The sequence below is a fragment of the Xenopus tropicalis genome, chromosome 3 (assembly GCF_000004195.4).
Source record: "Xenopus tropicalis strain Nigerian chromosome 3, UCB_Xtro_10.0, whole genome shotgun sequence".
NCBI lineage: Eukaryota > Metazoa > Chordata > Amphibia > Anura > Pipidae > Xenopus > Xenopus tropicalis.
The window spans coordinates 77,004,003-77,029,901 of NC_030679.2; the positions used below are offsets into that span (position 1 = coordinate 77,004,003).

Genomic DNA, 25,899 nt, shown 5'->3' on the forward strand with positions numbered 1-25,899 from the left:
AGATCCAAATTACAGAAAGATCCCTTATCCATAAAACCCCAGGTCCCGAGCATTCTGGATAACAAGTCCCATACCTGTACTAGTTTATAATAAATAAAGCTGTCTTGCTGCAGTAAGACATTGTAGCATAACTGATAATAGGTTGTGTGGGGTTATTTTAGACAACTGCATGGTCTGTAAAAAAATGAGTTATTTAGAAAAGACCACCAATCGTCTTACTCTATATGATATTTTTGGACTTTATTCAAGAGTTTTGGGTCTTATACAGTCCTAGGTGATTTCTGATCCTTAGATTATTACATTATTGCCAGATTGACAATTCAAAGAACAGTTATTTTAAAAACATTTACAAAATATATTATCTTATGCTTTCTATATTAAAATAATATAGAGATAGATGAGACATCAGCCACAGTATGTACAAAGCATTGTCTGCAATGTGTTTTGTGTTGCAATAAGCTTGTGATGACTAAAAACTGTCACCAATTATAAATTGTGCTATATGTGAGTGATAGTAGAGAGACATACTTTAAACAGCCATAATGTGTGCATATGTGTGCATAGCATATCTTTAGATACTGTAATTTTTTTCTGACCTTGACTGTCTTTTGTAATATGTAGTCTCATTTACTGTTTTAGCAACTCACTTGGCATTAATATAGTACATAATAATTGGACAAGCTGCATGAGCTAATTTTGATTAAACCATAGTAAGTTTAGGTTTCTATTGGCATTTATGGGCCCTGTCATCATATCATTTTAGAGTTGACAAAGAGCATTATCAAGTAATGGCAGAATGGATAGTGACTGTAATATAGGGCAGCATCCCACCTTAGGCGGTAAGTGTAAGCAGTCCTAGGAATAATATATCCCCAGGCTGATAGTGAGGGCTTTTACAGCTCACAGAAACCAAAACGAAGCATTCTAAACATTTCCACCCTGTATATATAATTTAGCCTTTTCATGCATTCATTTACTTCACTCTGTATAAAAGGTGGTAATGCCAGTTTAGCAAAATAATCCATCTCAAAGGGGAATTGTATTAAAATATTTTTGTTGGTGATACCTGTACTTCACACTATGTATTCCATAGTTTATGCAAAGTTGTAAAATAATATGAAACTGGTTAAAAAACAATTTTGTTTGCTTCAGAAGCGTCTCATTGCTTTTTTTGGTCTGAGTTTCCATCATTCCTGTTAGCCAAGATTTAGTGACAACAAATACCTATGCAAATTGCCTTCATTTGAATCATAAGTAGGCTAAGTACATGCAAATAGAATTCACACATCTGCAGTTAGGGCCTAGACCAGCTTTTGACTCTTCAGGCCTGAAGTGCTTATCCCTTCTGTACAGAAGCAATAGCACCTGCAGCACTGGCTGCAGAGAGAGGTCCTACAAAGAAGCTGTTTGTGGATTTTACTAATGAAGAAAATGCTTGTTAGAGTGCTTGTGTGTGGAGCTCCTTGACATGTCTTTATATACTTTGAGTTGAATGCTGAGTGGGGTTATTTTGGTCATAGATGAGCCTTATAACTCGTTAAAGCCCAGTTTAGTTATATTGACACTATGGTAACAGACATATTTTTTTTAATTTGTAAATACATGTGTTAATTATTTTTCTCACTGCCATATATTTAGTATATTTTGCAGCGCTGTGCATTGGAAGGTGTATACGTCAAACATGCAAATTACATACAAGTAATTGATTCATGAAGTAGATGGTGATGGTTGTTAACTTAGTCTAAAATTTGAAGACAGTACGACTCAAAAAGTTTCTTTGCCACAAAAATTTTAATTTTAGTAATTTCTGGCATACAATTGCCTATTTTTAATTTTTGTATCGATAATTTACCATTTTATATAATACTGTTTGTTATTTAGTATTTCCATTCATTATGCTGCATTTCTCTGATTGGCTTCTAAATTGCTTTGCCCAGATAATCTATTGACTGTATTTTTGGTACAAGTATAGGGACCAGTTATCCAACATACTTTGGATTTTTGGATAAGGGGCCTCTACGTAAGTTGCATCTCCACACCTTATGTCTACTAAGAAATCATTAAAACATAAATTAAACCTATTAGAATTGTTTTGCCTCCAATAATGATTAATTATATCATAGTTTGTACCAAGTACAAGGTACTGTTTTGTGACAGTGAGAAAAAAATGCAATTTTAAAAATCTGAATTATTTTATTAAAATGGAGTCTATAGGAGACAGCCTTCCCGTAATTCAGATCTTTGTGGAGAACTGGCTTCCTGATAATTTATCCTATACCTGTAATTCCCACATTTATCATAGTTTTACTTTTTTTTAATTGACAAGTCTATGGAGGCTTTGAAAGCTTAATGCTACTTTTTTAGAAAAAAAAATCACCAGAATATAACTTCACCTTGGTGTGATATTGTGTTAAATAACACAAGTACTTTTTTCAAATACAATGTGCAGCAAATACATTGCTGGCACTACCCAGCCATTATATTTTCTGCTGGCTAATAACTTTCCCAGGGTATTTCACATCCTAAAGCACACATATTGACAGCCACAGGCTCAGTTGAATAATCAGCAGCTAAGCCTTAAGGTGGCCATACACGTAGCAATAAGGATCCTTCGTGCGACCATTGGTCCCACCCTCCACTGATATTCAGGGCTGAATAGTCAGATTTGGTGGTAGAAACTATAGAAATTCTACCTCCACGTGCTGATTCAGCCCTAAACATAGATTTTGCTCCAGCACCTTCAAAATATCACGAAAATGCTTACGGAAAAATCGTATTAGTCATGATAATATCGTATTGGCGATCCAAAAGTCACGAAATTTTCATACCAAACGAATGTAAACAGCGGCAGAACCTTTCCGAATTTTTCGCGCAAGCGTACGAAAAAGTTGCGCGGGCGTACGAAAAAGTTGCACAAGTGCGAAAATACGCTCGGAGCGTTTGAATGAATGCTCCGAGCATTCGTGTCTTAATAAATCTCCCCCATAGTGTATGGCGCATATTTTTGGCAAGCTCCATATGCTCCTTCCTGTGCCTGGAGCAGGCACATGTAGCCAATATCTGCATAAAAACGCAAGAGTTGGAATTTTCTTGTGTTTTTATGTGGATATTGGCTATATGTACCTCCATCTGAGCATATTCAATTCATTCAGGTGCATGCACAGGTAGGAGCATAGGATGCATATCTTCGGCAAGCCAAAAATATGTACCATACGCTACATGTGACATTAGCCTTAAGTACAGGTGTGGGATCTGTTATTCGGAAACCTGTTATCCTGAAAGCTCTAAATTACAGTAGTCTCCCATAGACACTATTTAAATCAAATAATTGAAAATGTTAAAACATATTTCCGTTTCTCTGTAATAACAAAACAGTACCGTGTACTTGATTTCAGCTTATTGGAGGCAAAACAATCCTGTTGGGTTTATTTAATGTTTAAATCTTTTTTTTTTTTTTTTTTAGAAAACTTAAGGTGTAAAGATCCAAATTATGGAAAGACACCTTATCTGGAAAACCCCAGGTCCAGAGCATTCTGAATAAAAAGCTCCATACCTGTATATTAATGGTATGGGTAGTAAGGTAAAGCAGAGGAGGAAATAGTAAGAGACAAGCAATAAAAACTGCCTTCAGTAAAAATGGTATTGTATTTACAAATAATTTTAAAATCTTTGAGAAAAAAGCGTTCTTTGGGAAGGTCATGCCTCGATTCTTTCAGCTACATGAACAAGTACTGTGATCTCTGTTGGCAAGTTTGTCGAAAAGCTGGAGCAAACACTAAGGGGCAGATTTACTAATCCACGAATTTGAATCCCGAATGGGAAAAATTTGGATTGGAAACTAAAATTTCTGAAGATCGCAAATATCCCGAAAATGCTTACGAAAAAATCGTATTAGTCACGATAATATCGTATTGGCGATCCGAAAGTCACAAAATTTTTGTACCGAACCATTGTAAACAGCGGTAAAACCTTTTTCCGAATTTTTTCCGCAAATATGCTCGGAGCGTTCGTGCTTTTGTAAATGGGCCCCGTAGTTTTTTTTTTTTATTAATAAATAGAATATTTTACATTGTGTCTTTTCATTGAGGGGAATCTGTTAATTTTTAGTTTTTCATGCCATTTCTTTTCTTTTTCCTTGACCTTTCTTGCTGCTGCTGATTTTTTTTCTTTGGTGCTCTTGAAGCCATGAATAGCTGAATGTCACACACTCAACAGTTCTAGCCAATAAATGACAGACTTGTCAGGTTGAGCCTGTCACTGTAAAGGGATTGCTGTGGGAAGTTCATAAAGCAAAAACCCATTTCTTTGTCAGTTTCAGTGATTAAAAGGCATTTCTAAATAATGTTTCTTAGTCTGTCAATAACTTGCATAAAATGTCTTGCAAAACATCTGTGATGGAGGGTTTCCATATGAATAAAATAAGGAAAATGGATTTGGGTGCTACAACTAACAATGATTCTTACCTATTACTATTTCTTAAACCCTGTGCTGCATTGGTACATATTTATTATTGCTCGAGCCTATGGGCCTTTTTTTTTTCCAAAAACCCTGTTTGTTTCTTTTAAAATCTAGTCAAATTCTGGAAAATTACATAAGTTCAGGAACTTGCGCTTTCTCTAACAGATTCCTTGAACCCAGAGGTTTGGGCAATTGTAAATCTGGCCCTTAGTTTTTATAATGTTTATGCGTTTTTTTTTGGTTTTTTTAAAAATATAATCACCTTATTAATGGTAGTCCTGGACAATGTCATGATCAACTTAAGGTTTTCCCTAATTTTCTAATATATATAATAAATTAATAAATACAGGTATAGGACCCGTTATCCAGAATGCTCGGGGACAAGGGTATTCTGGATAAGGGGTCTTTCCGTAATTTGGATCTTCAAACCTTAAGTCTACTAAAAAATCAATAAAACATTAAATAAACCATTAGGATTATTTTGCATCCAGTAAGGAATAATTATATCTTAGTTGGGATCAAATACAAAGTACTGTTTTATTTTTACAGAGAAAAAGGAAATCAGTTTTAAAAATCTGAATTATTTGATTAAAATGGAGTCTGTGGGAGACAGCCTTTCCGTAATTCGGAGCTTTCTGGATATCGGGTTTCCGGATAAGGGATCCCATACCTGTATTAATAAACTGTTGCCTTGAATTGTAAGATGTCTTGTTAATTTCTGCTCTTGCTCTTTTATAGATATGCACTTATTTGGTCACTATCCAGGTCATGACGACTTCTATTTGGTGGTGTGTAATGTCTGCAATCAGGTAGTCAAGCCACAAGTTTTCCAGTCACATTGTGGTAAGTAAATCAATTTGACCGCATAACATAATCCGCTTAAATCATGCAGATTTCTCTTGCATTACAATAGAAATCTGAAGTCACTCTCTTGTTCTAGGCTTGGGCTGTTTGCAGACAAATAAGCCTGTTGTATCTCATTATTTTGTTTTTAAACTTGTATTGTTTTCATCTGCAGTTGTTTTGATTCCAGAATTTTTCCTTCCACAAGGAGTAGATTCACAAGCAAAACTGTAGTTTTGTGCAGAATACCACTGTGTGTCCCAATGCAATGGCTCCAGGGTGCAGGCACAACCAGAAGCTTTTTTTTATAGGGGTAGATTCTTGGTCTGCATTTATCCGCAGGTTGAGAATCCACTCTACGTGGCATCACCCTTATAAGTAAATTAAAATGATGGAATTGAAAATTCCATTTTGTATTGTAGTGTGTTTTCTACCTGCTTTGTTTAAATGACCACCCAATTTATTGTGTTCTAGATGACATATTTAGGACCTGCTGCCAAAAGCCCTCCATAAACAAACCACACTTGTTTTTAGGTATAATTATTATACAGGTATGGGATCCCTTATCCGGAAACCCATTATCCAGAAAATTTCATATTACAGGAAGGCCATCTCCCATAGACTCCTTGTACTTGATCCCAACTAAGATATAATGAATCCTTATTGGAGGCAAAACAAGCCTGTTGGGTTTATTCAATACTTAAATGATTTTTAACAGACTTAAGTTACGGAGATCTAAATTATGGAATTATGGAAAATTCCTTATCTGGAAAACCCCAGGTCCCAAGCATTCTGGATAACAGGTCTCATACCTGTACAGCTAAATTGGCTCTTTACGTTTGCTAATTGTTTTCAGGCATATCAAAAACCTTATTTAATTCACAAACAATAGATACAAATCATTAAGTTCTCTCTTTAAATATTTAAAACTAATTATTATTTTTTCTCATTCATTTTGGGAATAACTAGCTTCTATGCTTTTCACTTTCTTATTCACACAACCATACTGAGGGTGTTGCTCAAGTGAAGCATGCACAGACTGAAGTTCCCTTATAAACTTATAAAAAAAATAAAATAGAGAGGTTTGCGGTTGGCAGTGTATGGTCCAGTCCAATATATAAAATAATTTTATTATAGAGAGGCCCATATTTGGTATATTGGGAAAGGTGTCCACTGCATGGATGTTGGTCAGCACCGGTGCTGTCCAGCTTTTACTATTTACTCGGCCAAGTTTGACATAATTGAAGTGTTTCCGGGCTAGATTGTATAATATTATAGGAAAAAAAGTTGCACGCTCAGGTCTTATGAAAGTAAGAAAAAATATTTTAATGCCAAAAAGGTGAACTAACATTTCGGCTGTTACACCAGCCTTTGTCAAAGTTGCAGCAACCAATGAGAAACAAACATAAATACTGTGCATGGCGGAAAAATCAGGAACGTGAAAAAAGTGATGTGGTGTGTGCAATTCAAAAAACAAAAAAATCACCCACAGAGTTAACACTTTGTTCATTTCATCGTAAATTACATGAATTACACCGTAATAGTATACTGGGACGGATGCACAGGTGGATGGATAGTATGCAGCCCAGCAACTAACGTAAGTGATAACGTAGCCTAAAATCCATACCGCATATACTCGAGTATAAGCCGATCCGAATATAAGCCGAGGTACCTAATTTTACCTAAGAAAACTGGAAAAACGTATTGACTCGAGTATAAGCCCCTTAATGGTGCAGCATGAAAAGCATCCATATACCGGTATACAAAATCTTTAATCCCATAACACAAACTAAAGCTGATCCTCCAATCACTGCTCTAGAGGAACATTTTAGGGTGACCCTGTTACCAGCTTGCATATAAAAGCTTAACTGAGGGGTGAGAAACATGGGGGTTCCTTATAAATCAATAAATGAGGAGACATGTTGGATATTCACTGACGTCTGCATGCTTTGGTTACATACCCAAGCGGCACCCAGTCTCACATGTGCCAATAACAGTGAATGAATTTGAACAGAACAACATGGCCAACAGGTCTTCCTGTTCCAAAAGAACACAAAAAGCTAAGATTATGGGTTGTGTGAAATCATTCAACAGTTTGACAGAGAATTCATGGAATCCAACACAGCCCAGTTCCCTAACTTAAAGAGGTAGTGTACCCCTTGTTAAACACTGTCTCAATGACTAAAGTTCCCGTGCCACTCACTGTGTCCCATAATGTCCTGCCGAACGGTGCCACATGCTCCTCATGGCCGCGCCGCTCCCTATGTGCAACCGGTGCCACGGTCGTCCAGGGGTGGTCCAGGGAGGGGAGGGCTCGGGGGTGCTCCTCATGGCCGCGCCGCTCCCTATGTGCAGTGGCGCGATGCGCATATTGTCACGCGCACGCCGCATATACATGCTGCTTACGCCCGGTGAGCGTGCAACGACCGTATTGCCTGTAGTTTGAGCACAAGTACCGTATATACCCGAGTATAAGCCGATGCTTACTTTTAAAGCACATTTTTAGGGCTGAAAAACTCGGCTTATACTCGAGTATATACGGTAAGTACAAAAAATTGGCAGGGGGTACTTATGTATTTTTGGCTATGTTATCACTTCTGTTAGTTTTTTATTCTGTGTTTTTTTCCTGTATGCTTTTTTCTGAACTCTGCACCCAGGCATTCTATATATATATTCGCCTGGGTGCAAGTACCATAGTGTTAACGAGTTATAGTCCAAATACAGGCACCGCTCACACAGGTCTTATGTATATAAAAAACGACTAACGTTTCGGCTGGTACCCCAGCCTTTGTCAAAGTCACAGTGTGAATTGCGCACAAACCCTATAAAGTGTGTTTGGCGGGAAACCAAACAAGCAGTGGAGTAGGTCTGGGTCCACTTCGTGATGACATCACAAACCTAAAAACCCACAACCAATCCACCGGTAGTGTTTTACATAAAACGTAAAAGAATATAAATATAAACACAACATTAAAGAAAGGGCGTATCTGAAGGGAAATAACAATACAAGCGGGGAAACTAGGGCCGGGGAATTAAGGTCAAAGTAAAGAAATTTGTTATCAGTACTAACATCAGTGAGTAAATAGAAAGTAACAAATAAAAACAATCGAAAATATAGAATAATAACATCATATAAGCAGCAAGCACTAAATCACTATATGGAAACAAGATCGAAACATAGTTGAGATCTCAATATTGTTATATTGTATCAGGAATAAGAGGCTCAAAAGAAGCAGTAAAAGGTTACTAAGTATGCAGTACGTAGAAACTGTATCACCGATCGTAAAGAGCCTATATATATATATATATATATATATATATATATATATATATATATATATATATATATATATATATATATATATATATATATATATATATATATATATATATATATATATATAAAGGCTGTGGAGTCAGCCGAAACGTTAGTTTGACACAATAAAATTTTTCTTTATTTTTCACTAAGACCTGTGGGTGCGGCATCTATTTATTTATTTATTTTTTGTATTAGACTATCTTACATACTGCACCCAGGCATCTGTAAAAACAAATATTGTTTTATTATTACAGAGAGGAAGTAAATCTTTTTAAAAAAATTTAAATTATTTACTTAAAATGGACTCTGTGTGATCCTACCATCCCATAATCTGAGCTTCCTGGTTTTATAAGGGATGCTTTACGTCAGTTATATATGTAATTTTGTGCCCTCTATAAAATGTTAAACTATTAGAGGTCCATTTCAAAGCCGATCAAATTATTATGAGCCTTGTAGCCTTAATATCCATGTAAATTAGGCATAGCCTACCTTGCAACCTTGCAATCAGACAGACTACTAATTCCGGATCAACTTAAAAAATGCTGCTAATGTACTTTATTTGCAAAAACATTTCAAGTCCAAGGATCAGCTCAGTAAGCTTAGTCCCACTCTAAACTACTTGACACATTAGTTCCTAGTGCTGCTGAGCAACTGCTAAGTACTTCCAGCAGCTAATGTATCTAATATAGCCTCAAGTCATGGAGCATGCTCAGAAGAAGTAGCTGTTACTGTGAAATGGCATTGAACAATGACCATGCTTACTGATCTACTTCTGGGAGACAAGAGAAGAGGGAAACAAAACAATTTGCTTTTTAAACTTGGGATTTACAAAAACTATTATAAAAAAAAAAATCCCCAGTTGAGGAAAATCTTTTTGCTTACAATTTAAAAACACTACATTTCCTGCAGTGAACTACCCCTTTAATGGTGTTTTGTTGTGATGGTGGTGTTTCTTAGTCATATGGGATTATCTCCACATATGGTAGGGGATATGTTAGCTATTTTGATTTAGAAAAAAGTTATACTGTAATTGCAAAAATGTGTACACTGCTGTAAGGGTATCCTTAAGGAATCCAGCAACACATTCCAGGGAAATCACAGGGGAATTCTGTGGGCATTTTAGAACTCATTCCTTGGTGACAGGCTCTTCTTTGGAAGTACCAAAACATAGTTATTTGAAAGATTCTTACTGGTTACATCATACCAATTTAATGCTATATTTTAACCACATGAATGAAGCTGCAGTGGAATTGTTATGTCTGTATTATGGTACTGCAGTCATTTTACACACATGGGATCTTTTTCTGAAATGCTTGGAACTTGAGGATTTCCAGGAATGTGGATCACTGATTTCCAAGATGTGGATCACATCCTTCCATAATGTGGATCACATCCTTCCATAATGTGGATCACATCTTTCCATAATGTGGATCACTGTACCTTAAGTCTACTACAACATTTAAACAACAGTTTTTTCCTTTAACAAGATGGATATATTCTATCTTAGTAATGCAATGTATGGTTTTATTATTACAGAGAAATAAACAAAATCTTAACAGAATAGTAATGGAATCATAATTTTTAAAATTAATATTAATTAATTAATATTAAGTTAGGAAGCCAGTTTTACCATAGGATGACATTCTGCTGTCCCATCTGAACAGCATGGAGATACGTTGAGGGCCGGATTTGCATATTGGGCGCCTCTAGGCCCCCACCTGGGCACATCGTCGTGACTCCTTCCCCTCTTGCATGTGCATGCGCAAATTTGCGTTATCGGGTACAGAGCACTGGACGAAGCTCTGGACCCATTTTACAGGCAGCTTGGCGGCATGCTGCCCCTGAAGTCCTGCTGCCCTAGGCCCGGGCCTTTGTGGCCTTGCCACAAATCCATTCCTGGATACAAACTATTAGGACATGTAGGAGATATTTTATTACATCATTTAGCCATAGACTATTTAAAGGATAAGTTCACCCCTAAAGCTTTGGTATTTTAAAGGTATGGGTATTTTATAGCTTACCTATTCCAAGTAACTTTTCAATTCCCACCCCTCCAGTTGTGCTCTCATTTTAATTCATAGGGCCAAGGCACAATAAGCATAGGGTCCCCTTTTCTGCGATTGTGTTTTGTAGACAGGCGCAAGGAGTGGATCTGTCCTGTGCCCCAAAAACGTGAAAGAATGCATTTTCAGGTTGATCTCCGCTCTGTGTAGCTGCACTCAGGCCAACACTGGATCTGTCAGTGCAGCTACAAGAAGTGTATAGAAGTGAATCTGCTCATCTGCCTCCCTACAAAATGCAGGCGTGAAGAGCAGACCCTACACAAAGGGGCCGATTCATTAAAACACGAGTTTGAATCCCGAATGGGAAAAATTCGGATTGGATACAATAATTTCTGAAGATCGCAAATATCCCGAAAATGCTTATGAAAAAATCGTATTAGTCACGATAATATCGTATTGGCGATCCGAAAGTCACAAAATTTTCATGCCAAACCATTGTAAACAGCGGCAGAACCTTTCCGAGTTTTTCACGCAAGCGTACAGAAAAATTAGGCAAGCGTGAAAAAATCAGCGATAATACGCTCGGAGCATTTGAATGAACACTCTGAGCGTTCGTGTCTTAATAAATCTCCCCCTTGGTGTGCCATGGCCCTTAACCCACCAAGCTGCATTTTTGTGTTTAGTAGATGTTTGCACACCATTTAAACAGTAGAATTTTCATCTGATACCTGCCACAAACAATACAGCACAGCTCCCACTAGGTTTGTTCTACTTATGGGAAAGCTAATGAGACTGTGCTTGTTAATATATGATATACAAGCAAGGTTATGCACAATGTACCTAACTTACTAAAATGGCTGGTGGATGTCCCCTGCTTACCTCAAAAACCAATGACTCAACAATTAACGTTATTGGTCAAGTACAGTAACTTGATGAAATCAAACTTCCAAATGCATTAGTAGACAGGACTGTCTTTGACCATATTCTTATACCTTCCACATAAGGTGGCTATACATGGGCCCTATTGTGCATGATTTTCAAAGTCCACGCCTCCTGTATATTATAGCCTGTCTGTGCTTCACGTTTTGGTCCAAGCGATTACATTCCGCCTGCTGCTACTGACATGAAATATTTGATCACAGTTGAAAACACAACTATGGAAAGCTGCACCCTGCAGAATTCTGATGCTTATTAATCTGTTTAAATGGATAGTATCACTTTTTAAAAAAAAGTTTGTAATGCTTGCTGACATTCCTTAATTTCTTTAATTTCAGATGCAGTTCTGTATCTATGAAAGAATCATTTTCCAGAAATAGCCCCCTCTTAAGTTACTATATTTTTATGTTGTTGAAGACTGTATATGTTCCCTTTTATCTATAGGCCATATTTGGTGTATGCGTTTGCTTCATATTTTTCCTTTAGTTTTGTTCTGAAAATATTGACAATTCCTTTGTCTGAACTATACAGCTATGGTGATTAGAGTCCTGAAATGATGAGAGCAATCATCAGTCTAATACTGCCTGTGTTTGTTATTTTGTTTTTATTTTGTATTCTGTGCTTGTGTCACCACAGTGCTCCTTGTACTTTAGCTGTGGACAAACCCATATGCAATAAATCATTCTGAGAAATGAAATAATCCTGTAGTCCACTGAGCTGGACCTGGGAAAAAAACCTTTTCATTTCATTATGCTTTTCACCTGCAGCTACAAATAGACTATTAATCTTTGTCACCCCAGGATAGGAGACAGTATCTGAATGGATGATGGGAGTATAGATGCCTGAAGTGTGTAAAAATAGATTTTTTGGAGTATCCAATAGGTGTCTATCCATATGCCATAACTAAAGGGCACCTTGATGATTGACTGCAACAGGCTAAAATCTGATTTTGGAATCAATGGTTTATAGTAAATGTCAACAAGGATTTCTTTTTTTGACATTTTTTTATTTTTTATAACTTTAACAAGATAAAACTACTTTATCAACATACATAAGACCAACTTCGCTTCTGCCATGAGGCAAGGTGGGGCAACACCACCCAAAAAGTGCTCATGGTCAACAAAAAAGCTGCTCTTGGTAACTTTAAGAGCTAAGTTTCTAGTTATTAAACTAGAAATTCAGTTCCTCTAGCACAAAGAGCTCAATTTTGCTCTCTGCACTAGCGAAATAGCCACCTGGTCACCCTCTGGCACGGAAAAGGTAAGTGATGGGGTGGCATAGCAAAAACTGCCAAAGGGCGGCTTTGGGGCCAAAATCACCCCAGCAACTCAGACTCTATATACAGCCTTGGTTTTGTTTAGTCGGGTGCGCAAATCTTACAGATTCACTGTTGCAAAGACATTTTTAATAAAGTATCTTCGGTAAAACTCTTATTTTAATCAACTTGGAGAACTATAAAAGATAACCGAGGTGGTGTTAAAGAATATCTTTGCCCTTTAATAACACATATATTGCTTATATTTGTCTTGGTACAATATAACTTAATTCCAGTGATTCAAGTTATTGTTTTGTTTAAGGTAACACTATTATGGTCTCTCCATACCCCTGCGGTATAAATAGTTTAGTCTGGTGCCGTTCTCTTTAGTGACTTCCTCGCAGACATAAATGTATTAGGGATGTTGAGTTATGACGCTGCTGCTGTTAGGAGAGAAGGAAATAGATACTGACAAATGACTACCAGAAAGTTTCTTAAAAGAAAAACTTGCAGTTTCATGTGAGATTGCCATATTTTGCACTTTGTGTATATAATTATTTAACTGATTGGGTGTTTGTTATTTTGTAATATTATGTTGGGCCTCTTCTGCTAATGAAAGATAAGGGCAAAGCACAATAAATGGGCACATTTTTTTCTTCCATAAGCTCCTTCGGACAACTCCCTCTTTACCTCTTAGTTTTTTGTTGGGTTTTTGTTGTGCACACATGCATATAGCTTAACCTTAGAGGGAACCATTTGTGCTGTGCCCTGTTGTAATAGAACACAAGTAGCATCTGTATCATGTTGGCAGTGTATAGGCTCCAAGTGTTTATAGTTTCACAGGTGCAAGAGAAAAGAGCACAAAATCAACGCTGTATTTTGTCACTGACAAACAGGCTTCCCTTGTTCCATGGAGTGCAGCACCTTGCATCTCTATTACCAGGGATGTGGCGTTGGTACATAAAGCCTTTTACCCAGACTCCTCCGTTTTTTGGCACTACCAACGCTGACTCTGACTCCGTACCCAAGTTATAGGTGCAATGCTTGTATTGATGTTCAGCATTTAGAGAGCCCGCCTAGATTACAATATTGTCAATGAAAAAAAATATCTTGTGTATATATAGAACATCACATGAGACAGAAGAAGGGTAATTTGCTCTTAAACATGCAAAATCTTTAACTGGACTTCAAAACTCTGCATCCTCTAACAGTCTTTGATATATGCTTTGATAATGCAGGTTAAAGACACATAGTATCCACTACAAATTGTGTTATACCTAGTTTTAAGCATACCAGTCTAGCAAAAGAATTGATAGACATGATTTAATTAAAGAAAGGCTACATAAAAGGATCACAGCATTGATGCCATAACATTTACACACATTTTGTATAGAAAACCAATTTAATTTTGACATTTTAAGTTTCATGAGCAGGGACAAATCTTCATATCCCTGCATGCTTTATTGTTTTCCCAAAAGGCTGGTGACAAAGGAATTGCATTTAATTTGGATATTTAGAAGGAAAGCATTGTTCTAATACATGTCTCCAGAGTAGAAATGTGCAGCCTGTTATTCCCAGCTATTCCTGAGCTACAGATGCCAAAGATTAGATGCTTAGAGACGTTCCACAGAGAGACAGCTTGAAGGTCCCTTCTCTATAGTATTTTAAAGGAGAATTAAAGCTCCACAAAAGAGAAAACTAAAAAATGTCAGCCCTGTAACATTAGCTTCTATGACAGATAAACTCACTTTCTGGTATATTTTTTTTTATAAACCCTTTAGCTTTGTTTCTCAGTAGCAACTGAGAATGAGCATGTGCAGCATTTCTAGCCATTTTTAACCTTTAAGTTATACACTGCAATATATGAGTTTTCCATGAATAGTTTTATGAAAGCCTTCAAATAATAACACAATATTAACAGTTTTGCTTACTTTGCTTGAGTTTAGAAGTTCTCCTTTCATATTTTGTTTGTATGTCAGAAAATATTATCCTTTATTTAGAAATATTACAATGGTAGTTTTTGGGAGATTAAAAAGCATGCATTAAATCCCTACATCTTTTGTTGGTAAAGCTCAGCATTTGAATTAGAATTATGGCCATTTTTCTGCAGATCTCATATTTAGACTCTCTGGACAGTCAGTCATCTTTTCTGCCCACTCTTGTGTTTTGTTATAATATAATATATGTGTGCATATGTGTGTGTGCATGTGTGTTTGTGTGTGTATATATATATATATATATATATATATATATGTATATATATATATATATATATATATATGTATGTGTGTATATATATATATATATATAATATATATGTATATATGTCCTTTACTTCAAGCAGGGCTGTTTATGTCTGTGGACCATGTGTGCCCTTTTTAGCAGCAGTCTGAAGCAACTTTCCTGTATGCTCCATAGTGGATTTGCTTCTCTAAGATGCTGAATTACCAGCTGTTATGGCATTAAGATAGACACTAAGGGGATTTTTTTTTTTTTTTTTTTTTTTGCAGTTGTGTAGCTGCACGTAAAGCATGGCTAAAAGGGCTTACAATTCTTAAAACTTACAGAGATTAGAATTTCTACTGATTTGAATGGAATTTACCAAGACCAAAGTGTTGCAAAATAATACTTTATGCATGTTTATAAATTGGCAAACTATTGCATTAGGATCTACTTTCTTTGCATGTTTTGTGTAATCCTTAACTCTACAGATATGCTTATCACAACTTTGGTACAAATATATATAAGTCGCAACACACCCAGCAGTAGGGTATAAATGTGTGATTTCAGGGACAATGACACATATGAGATGTTTTGCTACCCTTAATAACTTGGCTAATAAAATGTCCCCTGTTTCCTTCCCACCAGCTAAAATGTAAATTGCAGGTGGAAAAACATAGGTAGCATAGCTACTTTATTAAGTAACCCAACGTTTCCTTGAGAGGCAACTTTGGGCTCCTTCAGGCTACTTCAGACTACTCCACAAAGTAGCCATGCATGTTTTCCCACCAGTGATTTAAATTATTGCCAATAGAAAAGCTGTGACTAATCTCCACGTGTTGTTTCTCTTAAGGTAAGTCAGTAAATTCAAGAGCTTAATGCTTCTGGTGCATCTGATTTTAGATGTCAACACCAGAACCATTATTGTTGCATGTACAAGAACATAATGTTTTATCGGGCATACCCAATGGGTTTTTTTTTGTGCATGCATTTTAGGGTTTTCCTGCATTTGATAAACACTAAATAAGGATGTTTAATTTTATTTGGTGGTGGAGGATATACTTCTGCAGGTAGGAGGAGGGATGTGCAGATTGCGGTGGGGCCTAGCAGGTTGGGAAGAGCTGTATTTAGTGGGAGGAGGCAGGGAATTACATATTTACTATTAATTGTATTGCCAGTAAATTTGTTATATCAGGCCTGGTCTGTACCCATACAGACCATGTAATTAGCTTATTGGCCTGTGTATGGGGTCCTGCCTAACAAATATCTGGCTAAAAAACCTTAATGATTGTAAGCTCATTTGTTCTTATTTTTGATTGAATATATTTTTTTAAAGTTCTTCTCCTATTGATCTCCATTATAATTTTCTAACTGCTTCCTTGTTTAAGCAATTTAAGACCCTAGCAATGAGATAGCAATTGTAATCTGAGTATGCTGAGAATTGCAGAACAAAAAAAGTTCATGTTTTAAAAACCTTGAGAAATATAAACATGGGGGCCAATTTTAAATTGTTTTAAAATAATGATATATCTATATCATACTACAATGAACTTTATGGGTTTATTCTGGAAATGTATATCTGTTGTACCCAGCAGATGGCACTATATAAGCAGAAACTCAATTTTGTTATGAGAAAACCGTTTATGCATCAGCAAAAAAAAAAAAAAAAAAACACAAACTTACAACATAGTAAAGTTGCACAATCTGTGTTTATTAGGAGAAAAGAAAATCTAACACCAAAAAAAACGTTGTCAAGCACTTCAGTTTAACATGATTTGTACTCTTGTGTATGCTATTTTAAAAAAGGTGCCACAGGAGCAAGAGAAAAAAATTAGGAAACTGCTCAGAAGGACATATATATTGATATTGACATATTTATCATATTAATAAGATATTGTGGTTGGATCACACCCCCTTTAAGGTCAACTGCCCAGAACCTTCCTGGATAAAGTAATACTCCATCAGACCTTTGTCTGATATAACTTTTGACAACGCTTCTGCCATATAGGGTATCCCCTTTATTTTAATCAGCTGTAAGAGGTCTGCAGCATCATTTATTTTCTTTTTTCCCTCCACTCTAATTTTCTATGAAAAATAAGTTCCTAAGGAATCTTTCTAATAAAAGTCTAATTTATTTTATGAAGACCTTTTAGTAGTAGTAGTAGTGTACACAGACTTCACATGTTATTCAGTAAGCACCAACTATTTTCCTATTGCTTGCCTTATTATGTTCTTTTGCTGTATCTTACTTTCATGTTAACTTGAGAGAGAACTAGAATTAGCTAGTGCTGAAAGTAATATAGTGTACAAAAGACACAGAGCAGGGAGGGAATCAGAGAAGATTTATACAGGAGCATCTTGATCATTTTTGCTGTTACATCCCTTTCTGCAGTGAAGAACAGGGTTCTTTTTGTGATAAAGGTATAGAATCTGTGAGCTGGAAAGCTTTGGGACGTGGACTTTTTGCTTCGACTTTCCGAAGTTGCACAGAGTTTCCTCATCCAGGCAGAAAGCCGAAGCAATGCATAAACCTTTCCACCAGGGACTTCTATTGTTGCTGGTGAAAAGGCATTTTGAACGGTTAGTCGTATACGGTAACAGAGATCTAACTCGCTCCATGGGCCATCAGCCTAAGACTTAGGATTTTTTTTTTATTCTTAAAGCTGACCATACACATGTAGATCTTTTCATTAGCATAGGACCAAACTTATCAAGAAACGATTGTTTAAAAGTACGATTTGTCCATCAACAAAAACTACCTATCACATTCACACACACTATGGTCAATTTAGTCAGAAGCCAATTAACCTGCCTGTATGTTTTTGGAGTGTGAGAGGAAACCGGTGTGCCCAGAGGAAACCCTCGTAGACACAGGGAGAACATACAAACTCTTTGCACCCTCGCTGGGACTCAATTCAGGACCCCAGCTCTGCAAGGCAGAAGTGCCACCCACTGAATAAATAATCAAACCAATTCTAATGCATCCTAAGACTTTGGGTTTTTCTTCATTTCTCTTGTGAAATTTATGCCCCTAGAGTGTAGTTATTCAGTAGTGGAATTGTTAGGATTTAAATACATTATATTTGGCTACTCTTGGGACAACCACAAGCTATTCTTATCTTTTTCCATCTTTATAGACCTTTAAGTCATTTTGCACTCATATTGTCATTTTCTTTTGGCTGCCTTAAACATTATGTGGTTTTCCCCTTGCTTATTAAAGGATATGATTCCTGTAAGATTTCTTATTATAAAAAGACAGCATGGAAAGCCCCTTCAGTATGTTATGTTTTGGAGCACAAATGTCATTAATTGCCATATCTGCTTGCTAAGGAGAGACTGGGTTGGCAGTTTTTAAGATCTGTATCACTGGTTGTAACGTCTATGGCACATAGTTTCCAACATGCATTACAAATTCAGCAGCAGAAAAGAGTCTTGAGGGTATAGCAAATGCCCAGCGCATTGTGCAAAGTGCAAAAATAGGCTCCAATTAGCTTTTATTTTTGCACTTTTCCTAATGCATGTTGCAAATAACAGTAGGCCTGCAGACTGCACCCTGAATGAAATGCTACCTACATTAGGCAGTGCTTTATTCCAGAGAGCAGCATATAGGCTTTTAGAGATTAACAGATAAGGGATGGGAACATACTGAAAAGGGGTTTATCCAGGAAAGAAAAATCACAGTAAGCGTAATACAGGTTTCCTTGACTAACTCCATGTCAGTGCTCACTATCGCAGGTTACTCTTTCCATAATGGGAAGGTAATGAGCTCTTATACACACCTTTAATAAGGAATTCCATAAGGTTGTAAAAATACCCACAATCATGCAGCTTCCATAGGAGAAATATAACAAATGAGACAAGGTGAAAACCCCAGAAAAATAAAGCCTTTAAAGAAGAAAGAAAGGTAAAAACTAAGTAAGCTTTATCAGAAAGGTCTATGTAAATACAGCCATAAGCACTCACAGAAATGCTGCACTGACTTCTCTGAAAATAGATTTCTTCTGTCTGTAATTCCTGTGCCACAGACACGCAGCTTTCTGCTCTCTGCTCTCTCCTCCCCCCTTCCTCAAGAATGCTAAGAACTCACTCCCCCCCCCTTCGGATTGTGGATCTGAGCCAATCAGCAGGAAGCTGACTCATAGTCTAACCAACTGAGCATGTTCACTTGGTCTGGGCATCTGTGCAGGAGCGAGGCATTATGGGAACTTTCTTTACACAACTCAGCGTTTTTTCTTCCTGTTTGGCTTCTGATCTTCTGAACAGGTGAAATATGGGAAGACTTAAGGGCTCTATTGAGACAACTGAAAGTATGCCTGCAGCTTGAGATTAACTCTTTATTAGCCTTTCCTTCTCCTTTAAGGGTAAGAATAAACATACAGTTTCTATACTATAAAGAGTGGCGAGGACAAAATCTGACTATATATTGCCAAAAGCAGCGCCAAGGAAAATGAGCACAAGAAACATGACACTAGCTTGACATTCCCTAAAAGCAAGAAATATCAAGACACCTCTGCACATGGACCAGACCTCAAATAAAATGTGAGATACTTACTTCCCTGGTCACCAGGAAGCACATGTATAGTTAGTATCAGCTCAGTTTGCAAAGCACCTGTAAAAAAGGTAGGACTAAAAAAAAACACACAAATGGCTCCTCCATAGTTTTGAGGGAGGCCTACAATATTGCAGAAAACACTGGGCATATAAAGTACATAGCACCCTTACTGAAATTTGACAGAAATACCTAGTGCAGATCTGCACCAAGTAATGGAAAAAATGGTCCCCAAAGAACAGAGAGAAGGGTACCTGAAACCTTCAGTAGGTGAGAGCCATATTGTGAAATCCTGTGTGGGGGGTACCCAACCCACAAAGAAAACACCAGTACCTCAGTTCCCATCCTCTGAAGATAAGACCAGGAGAGACCAGAGCAACTCCCTAAGAAAACAGAGCCTTTGCTCGATGTACCCCTAAAGGGTTGCACATCCAGTAAAAGAAGTGCTTAAATGTGATGCTCGAAAGGCAAATATTTGTGTCAGAGGCAGGCTGTACCACCTGGTTAGATGCTCAGAATCATACACAAAATAATAAAATACATCTCAACAGAATCTGCATTTAAGAACATATTTCCATAGACTAAAGCTTTATTGGGTCAGTTGGGGCAAAGTGAAATTAAAACCAGAGTATATCATAATGTCATTCCAGGCATGACTGAATGAGAAAACCCTACCAAATAGGTATGTGCTCCCTTTGGTGACTGTAACAAATTGGTCAGCACTGGGTGAAAACAGAAAAACCTATGAACATCCTGTTGGAAGGTTAAGACTGGGGCGATGGTGCACTGGGAGAAACCCCAGTGGTCCCTGGTCCTCCAATCCAGGGCTGCTGCTAAGGCTATGCGATAAACATCATTATCTCTAATACCGAAAATATGCCCTGCTGGTCAATGGTTTCTTCTGACAGTTGAAGTCCCAGTAATAACCACTGATACAAAAACAAAACACTACAACAAGAGGCATGCAACCAGAATTCATAGTCAGGCGACTAGCAAGAAAGCACCAAAAATGTAACAAAACAAAAATGGAAAAAGGGGGCTAAAAAAAACATGTGAAACGTGAAAGAGCAATATCTACTGATACCTAAACAGAAGAATCTTATGCATACATATGTATATTTTTTAGATGACTGTAGAGACACTAACAATATCAGAGCAACAAAGAAATTGATCATATAGAACCCATTTATATAGGGCAGTAAGCCCAACACATGATTGATGTAAATTCTAATTTAGTTCCTTTAAATATGTTTGCTTTCAACTTAGAGGCAATTTCTACATCAGTATTCAGTTTGCATTATATTCTGCAAACCAGTTGCTTAGAGAGAAGTGACAAATATATTCCGGCAAGAAAAGAATGTTGACAGTAATATCCATGTTGTCAAGTGGCTCCATTTCACATTTGAGATTTGCTGCATCCCTAGACAGGATTATCCCTATAGCAGTTTTTAAACAAAGTATGTTTTCCCGTGCACATATGGCGACCCACTGCTACTGACTGCTGTCCAAATACTGTGGATATCTGTCACTTAAGGACATGGACAGGACAATCCTCACAGTTATTCCACCTAATGACCGAACAACCAGATGGGCGAATGCCATATATCGCCATAAAAGGATTGCCACCACCATTTCTATACACAGCAATTAATGGGAATGCCATATTTAATAGGTTTTTTTTCAACAGCTTCTAATTTTGCCTACTGGTCTAAAGCATTAGTGTATTAGTATATTAATAATGCATAGTGGTCTACCCAGTGATCTCGCCACACTCCTCCAAAAAGGTGTAATGGTTTAATACCACTACAAAATGCTAGCCCTGTAACTGTTGCTGAACTTGGTGAGGATGCAGGATGTTATGACTATGCCAGGATCCCTACCAGAAATATACAGCGAATACAGTACAATCATAAAAGTAACATTGCTGAGCACCACTTATAACTGATCACATCACTAAACATAATATGCATGTAATGTACTGGATATTCATGGCTCTTGGTTATTATACCATTATATTATACCAAGAGGAAAAATACCAGTAGTTTTAAAGAACTATTAATAAAACCTCCTGAAAATTCCAGGAATAAAGATTTTATTGGGTGAAAAAAAACATAATGTCCACCAAATAACACAGTCTAGCGTCAATTTACACTAGCAGTTTTCTTAGATCTTGCAGGATTATCCATTTCTTTGTCCTTGCATTTTGTACACTCACGACAGAACTGATAATGAATTCAATACATTTTAGTTTACACTGATGATTTAAGTTGCTAGGATGGTCAAACAGCATCTGGCAAAATCTAAAAGGGAAAATCTTTTTTTTTTTTTTTTTTTTTTGCACTCCCCATAAAAATAAATGATTGGATTAAAAACTGAGTAACAAAGCAGGTTTCTCTCCTGTTATCTAATTTAATTCAATGAGATTTAGCCTAAAAAAATCTTACCAAACCATGTATGGCAAGAAAACAGCATCAGAAAGTTAATATAAAATAAACTTAGTATTAAAACACTCTATAAAACACTATTCAGTTGCTTTGTGACCCTTGCAGCCGTAATTGGATTTTTATTATCTTTTTAATTTTTCTTCTTCTACTGAGATTTTTACAGTTGTGTTTATAAGTTTACATACCCCTGGTAGAATTTGTAAGATGTTGACTATTTTTTCCTGGAGTCCGACGAGTGCATGCTGTTTTGTGCTGGCTATTGAAGTTGGTGCAGCAATGATTTGTTTCTGGCAACGCTACTATGCAGCCTATTTGTGTTTAGGTATCTTTTTATTCTGTATGCTGAAACAGCCACACCACTTTGTTTCAGTTTTGCACTTTTTTTTCTTGCTTTCTGGTTTTTCTTTACATCTTAACAAATTTGCCTGGCAGTTGTATCGGACATCTTTCATGATCAGAACCCTCTAGTTTCTACTTCTTGGTCAGAGTTTAAAGACTACTGATTGACCTTTCTAAATCTTTGAATATCCTTTAATATCCTTTTTCGGGTTTATAAAGTTTAACTACTTTTGCTTGCAGATCATTTGACAGTTCTTTTGCTTTCACCTTGCTTCAGTAACCAGCAAAGTCAGCACATGCTTTCTTAAGAGCTAAGGCTAATGTCAGACATGGCATATTCTACGCCCAGCTACTGTAAAATCCTGCTACTTGTGCCTGCACCGGGAAGCATTGAATACGCTCAGGTACAGGCACATGTAGCTGATATCCACTGAAAATCCATCCCCATGTTTTTTGGCAGATATTGTGCGTGCCTGCACCTGAGTGTATTCATTTCTTCCCATTGCAGGCACAAATAGAAGTTTTTTCAAGCACAGGAGTGTATTCTTCGGCAAGCATTTTTCAGCTTGCTGAGAATACACTACGTGTGGCATTAGCCTTAGACGCTCATTGACTATTCAAACACCAACACTAACAATCAAACAAAGCACATATGTGGATACTTAGCCTTCATTGTCATCTAAACTGGTATGCGTAAAATTCATATATGGATATCTAAACTTTTGATCAGAGCAATATGTGTGCTTTCCGCTATTATAGTTATACAAAAGGACATGTTCAGTTCTGTGATAATAAATAGTTTTACCTATTAATCTTCTAAAATAAAAGAATGGCGTTTTGTAGGATCACTTACGGTATATGTCTCAAAAATGGCTAACATTTTACAGATTCTGCAAGGGCTTTGTAAACATCTGAGCACCACTGGTCTGTCATTTAAATTCTACAAAAAGCAATCCATTGGTAGGTGGTTCTGGGAAGTTTATTTTGATAAAATTGTCTGTTAATAAATACTACTGGCAAAGCTCCTTTACCAAGCTGTGTGGTCAAAAAGGAAATATGTTCCCTAAGCCTTGTAAATGTCAGTGCTTGCAGTATAATAAATCCTAAATTTCCTTGAGGTGCAGAAGGCATAACCTATGATAAAAAAGCATTTTGTAATGGAACGTTTATTTTTCTTAGTTAAACATTAACGGTGCATCCTGTTTCAGTTTTTTTTTTTTTTTGTTGTGGTAAGATAGGAGTTGACTATGAAGGGGTATTGGTGCTCTACAGACACATCTGTAGTGTGCACTGTAATTGTGGTTGGCCTTGCTGGAGCACATATATTCTAGTGATATAACCAAATTTGTAACCGTTTTAGAGTTTGCTATCATTATTGCATCTGCTTCTCCACAAACCTAGATTAGAGGAAAACTGCAACAATTAGATAACCGGAGGAATGAGTTTCTTCTACTGAGTTTTTGTGTGTTTAGATCTCATTAGAGATGGTCAAGGAACAGAAACAGACAAGCTTGGTGCAATGAGCACTTCAGTACAGGAGCATCAGGTATTTAGCGTCTATATATTTTACATAAAATTACATATTTAGTATTGTTCCTTTCATGTTTAATTAAGGTTGTGAGGGTTTTTATTTATTAATAAAGTGATAAGTTTTAAGGTACACAGTGTTTTCTCCTGACCACCGCCTGTGCAAACTACCACTGACTTGTAACCACCTATCACTATCAACACAGCCAAAATCAGGCAAGTTTGATTCTCCATCGGATCGGAGACCACATTGGGTCATTGATGTGGTCCTTAATCTGATGGCTCCTATTCCTGTCGTTGTAATCCAATATCACCCACTTTAGGTGGGCATATCGGGGGAAAGATTTTATAGTGTATCACCACCTTTAGTAAAAGGTACTGTTTTATTAGAAGACAAGATAAAGAAAATCATTAATCAAAATAAGAAATTATTTGCTTAAAATAATCTCTATAAGAGATTGCTCTCCCTCATTAAGGATTGGTCTTAAAAGGGGGGTTTTCATATAATAGGTCCCACACCTGTAAAAGGAGCCATAAAGTTAGGGCAAAGTTGTAGTTGTAATGTGCTTATTCCACTAAGTTTTGTTGGGATAAGTAATCATACTGGCATCTACAGATGTTATTAAGTTTTAGTTATAAAAAGGGTTAATAAGTTGGAGTTAGTTTGTGTGCCAGTTCAACTCCCCTAAAATGGAGCTGCTAACAGCCACACATAACTCATGTTTCAAAGCACATTCCGTTCCACCCAAAGCAATAATATTGGTCTAACATTTGTTTTTGTTTTATTCATAGTTTCTAAAAAAACAGTTACTTAGATGCCCCTGTTTGCTCTAAAGTGGATTATGACAGCTCACACACTCACATATACACACCTTTATTGGAGAAAGTGGAGCACTCAACAGCCAAAAATATGCACTAGTGTTGCCTTCATAGTTATGGAACATTGATATATCCTGTAGGACACACTAGGGATTAATAAATAAATAAAAGTATTTAATTAGTCAAGATTTGCCATATAGGGGCCTTCTTAAAGGTATAAACACACCGCTCTCAACAATATCCTAGTTCCCCACTAAAAGGTGCAGACAGAAGGCAGGTAACAAGTGTTATAATAAGTGATAACAAAAACTAGGCAACAGACTAAAGGAGGCGCAATTCATGGCCCTATGCCAATTATTGTCCTGGTCAGAACTAGTGATTAAAGGACATGTAAAGCCTACATTTGCCTACAATGTATATCAGTTTGGCACGTCTCCCCCACCCAAATGGCATAATTTGTACTGCATATATCCCCTCCGTTTGCTAGCACCATCACATTTTCCTAAGCCAAATAGCAGCTTTCAACCCGGTGGACATTTTTCCTCTGACACATAATCAGATACATTTAAATCTACAAACAGCATACACACACACACACACACACACAGACCCTTATTCAGCATACATTTCATCAAGAATACAGGCTCACACAGGCAGAACTGTCTTTGAAAAAAGTTCTGCTTTGTTTGAGCTGAGCTCAGGAGAGGAGGCTAGGAGAAAAAAATTGAAGCAGACAGCTAGAGCTGAGTTTCTATGGGAACCAGCAACACCATCTCTTCACTGACTGCTAGACTAGAGAGCGTGTTTAGTAATCTGAGCTTAGAACAACTGAGCATGCCCACAAGCAAGAAGTCAAGTCAAATTCCTGAGGGAGGGGGCTGAGTGGGTTACAGAAGGAGAAGGAAATCTAAGTGATTAAGGAGATGTTGCAGCCTTACTATTAACCTCTTGACAACCAGTGTGGCAGGTATTAAAAGAGCTGTTCACTGATTACATTTTTGTGTGTGGGGTTTACATGTCCTTAAAGCCATTGTGCAAATATGCTCACCACCTTCACATGGCCACATCTTCAAATACCCATCTTTCCATCCTTACCAATAAGGTGGTACAAATTAGTGATAAACACACACTGCCAGCTACAACAGGTAAAAACTTCACTATCACAAGGAAGATGGCAGTGGCACAGG

At 37.0% G+C, this 25,899-nt stretch overlaps 1 protein-coding gene across 3 annotated transcripts in view; it reads left to right on the plus strand.

The window, feature by feature from the left end:
* Positions 1 to 25,899, plus strand: part of atxn7l1 (ataxin 7-like 1) — a 75,930-nt gene that overhangs the window by 12,099 nt on the left and 37,932 nt on the right. For 2 of the 3 annotated variants that reach the window (XM_002933108.5, XM_004913010.4), the window contains exon 3: positions 5,197 to 5,301. The exons of the other annotated variant lie outside the window; for it this stretch is intronic. In XM_002933108.5, coding sequence (XP_002933154.2) covers positions 5,197 to 5,301 — 105 coding nt within the window. The remainder of the gene's footprint in view (positions 1 to 5,196; positions 5,302 to 25,899) is intronic. 3 annotated transcript variants of the gene reach the window in all.